Consider the following 9,855-nt stretch of genomic DNA (forward strand, 5'->3'; position numbering starts at 1 on the left):
AAATGCCCATCGTGAAGGGAGATGGTTATCTCGGTCCCCACAGTTGACTAGGTTTCCACAGCCACCTCTTCAACTCGGTATTGTTGCATTTCAGGCTGCTTGGTGCTATTTTACCATTGTTGGTGTTTCTGTAAGCAGCCGTATTTTGCAGTGCTTTGTAACATAGAGGTATTTGGGGTTTGTAGCGCATTTTAACAGTTAAACTTCAGCATTCAGTAGCAAATCATTCAGGGTTTTACCAAGTCTGTTGCCTGAGGAAGTGAACAGAGAGCCCCTGCGAACATTCTTCTTGTTACTTTTCACAGAGAAGCATTTGGAAGTCTTTTACTCTAAAAATGCTCTTTGCTAATGTGGTTCCAGTGCTTGTCTAAGGACAGTTGTTCAGCTCTCTTCTACATGCAGTCTTGTAAAACATTGTGCGTTGTAGCATGAAATGTTTAAGAAAAAGAGGACCAAAGGACTGATCTGGAAGGATGCGTACACTGAGAACATCAGTGGCTTTCTGGAGGGAGGAGAACTTTACAGGTTCATGCGCAAGACAGCACTAATGCTCAGTTCAGAATTAAAACTGAATGCCTTCCCAGGGCTGAGTGCCACCCACCCAGGTAACGACTTCTTTCTTGCTTAATGTAGTGCTGTGTGTTTTCCATCTGCCTTGAAGAGAGGGAAATGTGCCAAGTATTGTCAAGAAACACGAGTATCATGTGTTTCTAGAAGGTTAGGAAGGAAAGGGGAATAAAACTTTTAGCTTCCAGCTTTCACGTGTTTCTCTAAAAGTATTGGGACTGCAATTCCTGTGCTCTTCAAGGCAGGCAGCTAACCAGAAACGGACCTCATTAAAAACAGCACTCCCAGGTCTAACAGCGTGTCCAACCTTATGTAAAACCAAGCAGGAAACAGCATTACCTCCCCAAATTTGACGTTTAAAAGATGAATTCCCCCCCGCCATATTCTTTGGGATGAAGTAAAGACCTTCAAAACAAGAGGGGAGTGAGACTCAACAGCCCCTTTCTAAGCAGTGGTGGTGGCGGAGCACATCTGCCTGGGCTGTAGGAGACTTTGGGTGTAATCTCTTCTCCAAGTTAGTCTTTGAGAGTTTTGAGGCACCCAGGTCCTTGGTTAAGTCCCAGCCCCTGCTCTGGGGGACACAGGAGCAATTGAGTGACCAAATTTGGAAGCAGCAGTGTATATTTTTCCAATGCCTCTTGACTATATTTGCACTTTAAGAGACTTCACCTTGGTTTTGGGTCAGGGGCTAGGATGCTGGCGAGCCTTTCAGAAACTGGTCTTTATGGTCATGAGCTGGTATGCGGAGTTTTACTCCTAGGTGGTATCTGCCAGATGAGTGTAAATACATGAAGTCAAATTATGCTTTGTCACAAAATACTACGTATGTGGAGAATTCAGTGTTGTGGCTGTTAACAATAAATATTTTGTAGAGAGATCACCGAGCGCTGTAAATTCTGCATTTGTCTGGTGTGATGCAACTCGCTGGTTTCTTAAGAGGGGGAATGGGAAAATCATCCTCTTTTTTTAAGGCCCCTTTGTTTTGTAAAGTCCAAAGCTCTGTAGTGGAAATGGTGATGCTCTGAGCTATCCTTACATAAATTACCCATTTTAAGAGGTTTTTCTTGCCTAGGAATGTGTTGGGATAGGGAAGTAGCCTTGCGACAGCTACCTGTCGAGGTGTGGTGCCCCAGGCAGAGGGGTGTTCGCAGAAGCTGTGGTCTGGACGGAAGAGCTGAGCCCTTTCTCAGCAGGAAGGTGGAAAAAGAGCTTGTTGGGTTGGACTAACAGGAGACTTGGATCACTGAAGTCCATGTATATATAACATTACAGCTGCTGTAGGGAATGGCAGCTAGTGTCGGCTTAACGTGGGTAAAACCCCAAGTGCATCATTTTCAGGTTAAACTCGAGAGGCTTGGGGAAGAGCCAAGCTGGAGAGAAATGGGGTTTTTTTGTTCTATCCCTTGCTGAAACCATGAGCAGATAGCTGAGAAGGCTGCCTCGTTCCTCGGTCCAGGCCTCCCACTGCAGGAAATCATCTTTTGACACCCAGCCCTTGGGGTAGTACTGCTAAGGGAATACTTCCAGTGACAAACTGGTTCTTGGCAAAGACAAATCCAAAGCAAAAACTCCCCTGCAATTTTCTAAGACTGTTTTTCTCCATGCCAGGTCTGTGTAAAACCTGTGACAGGAATAAAACTGCAGGAAGATACATGGAAAAAAGTATTTTTATTTGGACTTTCATCCTTGTGGAACTTGAATGCACACTGGCCTCTGTCCACTCCAGTAGGGAGTATTATGACTAGTGTAATGAATAATGAAAAGAGAAGTGGGAATCTGGGGAGATCGGAAGCTTGTCCAGATCTGAATTTGCCTGGCTAACGAAGTGGTTGAGAAGCAGATCCTCAGAGTTTAAGGCACAACTCGGTTTGGCATGTCTTCTGCACTGGTGTCCCTGTTGCAATGAGTGTAAGGGCCTGTGATCCAGCACTGCAGACGAATTTGAACAAACCGGTTTTATTTTACTTGGAGCTGTTCTAAATGAGCTGATGTACCTAAACACTGCCGTTCTCGTCAGTGCTACTGCTACAAAACCAGCTTCGCTGTCAGAAATTGCCTGAATGAATAGAAAACGCGTTAGCAAGTGTTGTGGACTAAGGTTTGTTAGAAATCTGTAAGTTGCATTACATGCTAATGTACTTAAATGCTCTTAATTAACAGTAAGGCACGTATCTTTACACAGGAGGCTCCTGTACACCAACGTGTAGCTCCAGCTGCTAACGTCGTCTGTTTTGAGGTGGTGCTGCCTACAAATGGCAACTTTCTCCAGAGGTCTGGGCGACTGCTTCAGCGTCTGCAATTAGGCACGGCCATGCCTAATCCTGCCTCAGCAGCACCTCCCGGGTTTTCGGTACATCTCGTGTTACAGCAAATGGATTCAAGGGACAGTTTAGCTTATACATCCAGTTCTATACAACTTAGTTCAAGTCTGATTCAAATCCAGCTCTTGAGACTGGTTGGATCTTAACTGATCCTCATTCTTCAATATTAAAAAGGGGGAAGGGGTCACTAGAAACATGGATTTGAGGCTCACTGTACCACAAAGATCTTAGCAATAGCACCCTTCAGCTTGCAGTACCCCCTTCGCAATTTCTCCTTGGCCCAGCAAAGAGAAAGGAGTCAGGGGAATGATTTGTTGCCCGCTGTTGCATGTTCTTAAGGAGCTAATGTTCTTGTTGATCTTCTGCATAAGTGCTGGTTGTGCATTTTCAGGTCCCACTGCAGACGGTTTTGCTGGAAGAGAGTATACTTGCACAGCAGAAATCCCTCAGTCTCAGGTTGATGCTGAACAGCAGTACAGCAGGGGGACAGCGAGATCCTGCGTGCCATGCCAACAGTCAGTCCTCATCCCTGTTGTGTAGTGGGATGACAAATACAGAGATGTCATCGTAGGATGCCTCGTGGCTGTCGTCCAGCATCCACTGGTGGCCACTCTGCTTTCCCCTTGCTCTGCAGACCAAGCACTTGGCCAGTTCTGAAAATCTGTGGGTGGAAAAAACGCAAGGCTTAGTGTAATGTGTCACTATCGCTTAACAGCAACATTGAGATGTGGCTTTGCATTGTCAGAACAGTAGACCACAGCTTTATAATTGTTTCTTTAGGGCGGGGAAAGATTCGGAGGCAGCTTCCAGAGTCACAGAAGAGTGCTTGGTCATGCTGGAGCTGACCTAGAAGCAGAGTGATCTCAGCCTGCTTTTGGTCTGACCAGGTTCTCTGGAAGGGAAAACGATGGCAAAGCTGGTATTACCTGTGAGGATCAGTCCTGTTTTCTGCAAGGAAGCTCCTGACCACATGGGCCACCTCTTTGTTGCTCAGGACATCCCAAAGGCCATCAGTTCCCATGATGAGGACATCATTTTCATTAATGTCATGCAGAGCAAAGTCAAATACATTCACCTGGAAAGCACAGGAGTAAATCAGTGACAATCCCTGCAAGGTACTGGAGGGGTCAGGGAGATGATTCTTCTCCTGAGAGATGACTTGAAGTGGGACCAGGGTGCTTTGAATTTTTTATGTCCCCTTGCTGCTATGCCTCTAGATTACTCGGTCTTGGGGATTCTCTGGGCAGCGTGCAGAGAGATGGGGGATGCAAAAAGGACACAGCTAAGACCTGTCAGGTCTGTAAGAGGTGGCTGCTGTGGAGGGGGGAAGCCGGATGTTTAATTCCACCCTGCAGTTCCCATGTGCCATGACTGACCTTGGGAATGCAGGAGAGGAAAGGTTTGACTTCAATGTTGGTGTCGATGACTTTGAGTTGATGATCCCCCAGACCTCGAGAGACAGCCAGAGTCCCCAGCAAGCGAGCCTGGCCCCAAACAAAGCAAAACAGTATTGACACGTAAGAATGTGGCACCTTTCAAGGCTGATGTGTGGCTTGTCCTGACTGACCTATGTGTTGCCTTTAGGACCCTTCAAGCATCACCCAGAGCATCCCCTGGAGACCGGAGAGATGGAAGAGTGATCAGAAGTGACCTGACGTGAGCATGGAGACAGCCAGCCTGCATGCAGACAGCTCCTGGTGGCCTGCGGGGTACTCTGGAGTTAATAGCACGTACCCTGGGTAATGCTGTGGACCTCAGGAAGCCCATGGTGGCATCTGCTCTTGATTTGGGCTGGCGAGGGAGAAAATTGGGTTGGTTTGGGGGGGAAGAAGAAAGGGGAGGGGGAATTCCTTTCCCCTGGCATAGGAGGTTCTGCACTGACTCCTTGCAATGGGGGTGGCAAGTGGGTTGGAGTGCTGTGGGAGGTGACAGGGCTCCTTCTGCTCGAGTCCAGCAAGCAGATGCTGGATGTGTGCAGTCATTCTTCTCCCTGCCTCCTCCTTCCTTCTCCAGGCTCCTTTTCTCATCTTCTCCTCAAAGAAGAGGGTTTGTGGGAAAGGTGCTCATTAGAGCTGGAGGAGGCAGTCCAAAGTGGGATGATTAAATAAGTTCTCATCTCAAATGCATTCTTGTGAGCAAGGGGAGTGAGGAAAGGGCAGGCAGGCTCAGGGCTGCTGTCTGCTCCGCTAGCAGGTACTCTGGAGAAGGATGCAACCTCTCTGCTCTGGAGGGCTCTAGTTTATGGTAAGTAAGCAGCATGGCCAGAAGGGAGTTGCTGTATCAGGGCTGTGGGACTGCGCTCTGCAGCCACAGTCTGCCATAGTGTCCCAGAGCGTGACCGACAGGGACACTGAGGACCCCCAGCAGATTTACCTCTGCCTTCCCAGTGCGTAAAGCATTAAGCTACCTGCTTCCCGTGACCATGGACAAGAGGATACTTGAGGTCAGCTTTCTCCACCGTCTTGTATCCCCTAGAACAGAGGATTCAGCATCGATTTGGGATTTGTCTGACTTAAAGGTACCACACAGCCAGAGCATTTCAACTGTGATTCAACCCTTCTGGTGCCCTCATGCACAGGCAGCTGACTAAGCAGGGTCAAGGTGACCTGCTGAAGCAGATGCAGTGAAGAATGACCTCTGCTGAATGGCCAGGTGTTTTTCTCTCTTCCCTTCCTCCCCAGCTTGTACCCGCACCAGGCTGGGGCTCCTTGTTCCAGCCCCAGTCCTTCGGTCAGGGGGGAGGTTGCTCACAGCATCCTTCACTTGCTCTGGCATGGCTTTGCACCATTAAGCCCACTGCTCTCACCAGTGGGGCATGGCCCTTCTCCCTTCACCTCCCCATCGCTACAAGCAGGTAAAGCTGCCCTGTGCTGCAGCCTTATCCTCAGGTAGAAAGGACTCACCAGCCCTCCATAAAGTAATCCCGGTAAAGGACTTTCTGGCCCACATCATCTCCCTTCAACCTCCGTGGAAACTCAAAGCGTGTGAACTCACCATCCAGGAGCTTGGGGAAGAGAAAAGCCTGGAGGAGGGAAGGAAGGCGTGAGGATGGACAGGCTCTGCTTCACCAGAGCAGGGCATCAGAACTGCTTCTGCCTCAGGACTGGCACCCCCAGCAGCAGAATGGAGAACAGAAGCAGGAAAGTACATCCCAAGGAGGATGTGAGCATCCCCCGTACTAAAGGTTGTTGGTTGAGTCTTGCCCCCAGCCCTGCTTGGCTAGTGCCAGATCACATTTGAGGCCTTTGAGGAAAGCTGGTGGTGCTCCTGCGACAAGCCCTCTCTGACCCCATGGGGTGTTTGCAGCTGGATTGCCTGATGTGCAGAAGGAGTCACTCACCAAGTGCTGGATCCGCTGCCTCTCTGTCTCTGGTGTGAACTCGCAGCTCATGGGCACAACGTTGTCTTTCAGAACAAGAATTGCCCTATGAAGGGGAAGAGGCAAAGAGCTGAGCTGTGTCCATCACCACAGCCCTCCTCTTACCAAGGGTCAGCCAGGTGTGGGACCGGGGGTAACCAGTGGCAGAGCAATGCCAGAGAATAGCTCTGCACCCAGGAACGTTTAAAAATGCCGGTGTATTTTAAATAACTCCATTGCAACTGCACTGTTGCAGCAGAGAACTGAGCCTGCAGGAACGGTGGGACAAAGCCAGATGAGGAAGCTGTTTATAATGCTTTGAAATCACCTGCCACTTTTAAACACCTTCCAGGCTGAGCTTACTGCTGCACTACCCTCCCAACGCTGCCCTGTGCCTGGGCAGGGTTAGTCCCTTGAAATCCCAAAACCCTTCCAGGAGGCATGAGAGCATCCGTCCACCCAACATGTCCCATGGCAGGCGGGAAGGAAATGTCTGGGTTGCACATTTACCTTCCATGGGGTTAAATAACGTGCTGGAAACTGCTTATCTCCCAGTTTTCATCCCCCAGCAACTTCCCCCTTTTATTGTGGCTCACCTGCTGTCCCCAGCATTAGCCACATACAGCTTTCCTTGGAAATAAAGGGCAGCCAGAGCAGTGCAGCCTCCTGTCTGCTTCGTGGCTTCCATCTCCTGGCCGATGACTTCATCCTGTTGGTTTAAACAAGTCTGGAGAGTGATATGAACCGGGCCGCTGCCTTCTGCAGCTGCCTCGTGCCTTGCAGCAGAAATCTAGAGCCAAAACCAATTGCAGATGGGCCATGGGAAACCAGCAAGGCAAAAGATGATGTTGCTTCGGTACAGCCAACAAAGCTGTTGCCACTGAACTGAGGACTGCTTTAGGAGCTTGACGGGGAACTTGTTCATGCTGTACAAGTCTGGTAATAGCCACTGTCTAGCACTAAAGAAACATATCCCCTGGGTGCAGTTTAGCAGAGATGCTGTAGCTTTGCTCTGGGTCAGTACTGCCAATGTGCAATGGATCCAAGGCAGATCTTGGGGAGCAGACCCAGTGTGATCTCAGCACGCTTAAAGGTTTGGCTGAATATTCCTGTCTCCTTGATGAGAGGCAGAACTGCAGACCTGGCGCACCCCAGGCGGCGGGGAGGGACCGACTGACTGCTTGGGGTATCAGGACTGGTGCCCTGCACCGGGTACTCACACATTCCTGGAAGGCGTTCTCCAGGGCTCCCACCACCAGGTCTTCTGCGTGGATGTGCTTCTCCTCCACGAACTGGGGGTCGCTGTCGCAAACACAGCGCCCGCTCAGATGCATGGGGGGACGGGCCTCTGTGATGCCTCCCACAACCTCCTCCAGCTTCTGCTTGATGCAGTAGTGCAAATAGTTGGAAGCGATGATGGCAGCTTCTGGGCCTCCATGCCCATCAAACAGTGCCCAGTAGTAACCAGTCAGAAACTGCAGTGGGGAAGAGGGACAAGATAGCAAAGAAGAGGGAGAAGACGGGCTGGAGAGGTTGTACAGGCAGCAGGCTCGCAGCCAGGATGTCGCTGTATGTGTTTTGCCAGGCTCTTCCACCCCAGCTACCCTATCCTTGCCACCAGTTAATCCCCTGCCCAGCTCAAACTCATGTGATGCCCGTGTGCTGCTCTGCCCAGGCCCATCCTGAGAGCTCTGAATGGCTGGATTCGCAGCCACCTCCTTCACACACTATTCCTCTGGGCTTTAGGGGAGATGGGGCCATTTGACAAGCAGTGAGGCAGAGTTGTTATCAGGTGAGCGCATCCCGTGTGCCCGGTTCGTGCTGCTGTCCCCCGGTGATGACAACGCACACCGGCCCTTGAAAGCAGAGCGAGGACAGTAAAGGAAAGGTGAAGGCACCGAGTAAAGGGCTTGGACAACCTCAAATGCTGAAAGGCATGGGCCGAGGAAATAGAAATAGCACGTACAGGCAGAGTTGGGTGTTTGCTGGCCAGGCATGGGCCAGGGAACACAGGTCCCCTAAATGCATCCAAGGAAGGGTTTCAGCGTGTGGGTATGTGGCATGAACCCTGTGTTTCTTGTACCTGGGCCCTTGGGTGCGGACCAGGGCCGGCAGCAGGGTGAGCGCGGCCTGCCCGTGGGCTATACCTGCGTGGAGCACAGGATCAGCCATTCCTCGTCCTCCTCCAGGCCCGGCTCTCTCCTCCGGATGGAGATCTGACAGCAGGCCGCCTGGTCCTCGTTGAACTCCGACTTCTCGGCATTGATAACCCTAGGGGTGCAAATGTGCCATGTGAGGTGTGTGGACATGCTGCACCTCGCCTGCTCCCAGCCAGCTCTGCTGGGTGCCCACAGCCACAGTGGACGGCTGTGCTTTGCTCCCTCCTCCCAGTCCCACACTCCCAGCTCTCTTTCTAAACTCAAGGATCTCTTTGCTGGGGGCCTAAATAACAAGTCTTTTAAGCGCAGTGGGGAAAAAGCTTGGCCACGGACACAGGGATGAGTGGTTTTGGAGCACCCTGGTCTCAAGCAGCCCTTGTCCGCAGCCCACGCTGTGCGATTTCCTTGGCGTCCCAGTGAATGGCAAAGCCACCATCGCTGTTTTTCCTTCCAGCCTCGCTAATGTTTGTCCCTGGGTGGGAGTTTGCTCTTCTCCCTGCACCGCCCATCCCACAGACATGGGGTTGTCACATAGTCTGGCTGGGGCGTGGGGACAGTTTGTGGCTGGAGTCGTTTCGCCTGATCCATCTGCTCTGCTCTTAAAAAAGGCAAACTCTGAGATTTTGAAAAACTTGGTCTTCCCCCTCCCTTTGTTTTTAAGGCACTTTGCTAGGAGTGAAGGGATAGACACCTGCTGCCGCTGGCCCCAAAAAACACCCCCAGCCCCAAACATCCTCCCTGCTCCCCTAGCGCGTCCCCCTGTGAGGGAGGGCGCTCTGCCCGCCCCTGCCCCACACAGCAGCCCCGCGGGAGAGTGGTGACAGGGTGACATCCCAGCGGCAAAACCACCATTCGTTAGGGGACGAGATACTTGAGCCGGCCTGACGCTGCCCTCAGGGCCGCCCCTGCCACTTGTCACAAGGAATGGCGGCCTGCTCTGCGGCTGGCCGGGTGCAGGCAGGCAAAGGCAGGCGGGGACCCCCCCACGCACTCCCTACACCCCCCCCGACCCCACGCACACCCTGGGCGTCCCCCCAGATCTGCGCTACCCCCCCCCACCATAAACACCCTACAAGCACCCCAGGAGCCCCTCTACCCCCCACCCCCCGCGGTTCTCCCGGGGCGGCCCCGCTGCCGGCCCCCACTCACTCAGCGTAGCCCGAACCCCAGGGCAGGGCCCGCTCGGGCCCGGTGCCCCGCACGGTCCGCCCGTCTCGGGGGCTCTCCTCGCCGCCGCCCCGCAGGAACTTCGGCCGGCGGTAGAGGAGGGCGGCGGGCGGAGGGCCCGGCCCCGGCCCCTGGGCTCCGCCGGGACGCTCCGCGGGGCCGCCCCGCCGCAAGCGCCGCAGCCACTCGGCCGACATGGCGGGGCCCGGCGCGGGGACGCGCAGACACGCGCAGCTCCGCTAGGGGGCGCCAAAGTGCGGCCCCAGCGCGGCGCCTCCTCCCG

The 9,855-nt window shown here is 52.6% G+C and overlaps 1 protein-coding gene across 1 annotated transcript; it reads right to left on the reverse strand.

Moving 5' to 3' along the window:
• Positions 1-2,216: 2,216 nt before the first annotated feature.
• PPM1M (protein phosphatase, Mg2+/Mn2+ dependent 1M) lies at positions 2,217-9,796 on the reverse strand. The gene is made up of 10 exons (XM_054216775.1): positions 9,555-9,796; positions 8,394-8,517; positions 7,467-7,721; positions 6,843-6,955; positions 6,229-6,313; positions 5,792-5,910; positions 5,296-5,359; positions 4,265-4,372; positions 3,815-3,963; positions 2,217-3,549 (listed from the first exon to the last, which is right to left on the reverse strand). The coding sequence occupies exons 1-10, from the start codon at positions 9,767-9,769 to the stop codon at positions 3,405-3,407; spliced, it is 1,377 nt and encodes a 458-aa protein (XP_054072750.1). The 5' UTR covers positions 9,770-9,796; the 3' UTR covers positions 2,217-3,404.
• Positions 9,797-9,855: the final 59 nt, after the last annotated feature.

Source organism: Rissa tridactyla, chromosome 10 (assembly GCF_028500815.1).
Source record: "Rissa tridactyla isolate bRisTri1 chromosome 10, bRisTri1.patW.cur.20221130, whole genome shotgun sequence".
In the NCBI taxonomy this organism is placed as follows: Eukaryota; Metazoa; Chordata; class Aves; order Charadriiformes; family Laridae; genus Rissa; species Rissa tridactyla.

What these genes read in the sequence shown, in the direction of transcription:
- PPM1M (XM_054216775.1), bottom strand. Translation starts at nt 9,769, where the DNA reads ATGTCGGCCGAGTGGCTGCGGCGCTTGCGGCGGGGCGGCCCCGCGGAG. An exon ending in TGGGGTTCGGGCTACGCTGA is followed by an intron (nt 8,518 to 9,554) that starts GTGAGTGGGGGC and finishes TTGCACCCCTAG; the next exon opens with GGTTATCAATGCCGAGAAGT. An exon ending in GATTACTTTATGGAGGGCTG is followed by an intron (nt 5,360 to 5,791) that starts GTGAGTCCTTTC and finishes CCTCTGTTCTAG; the next exon opens with GGGATACAAGACGGTGGAGA.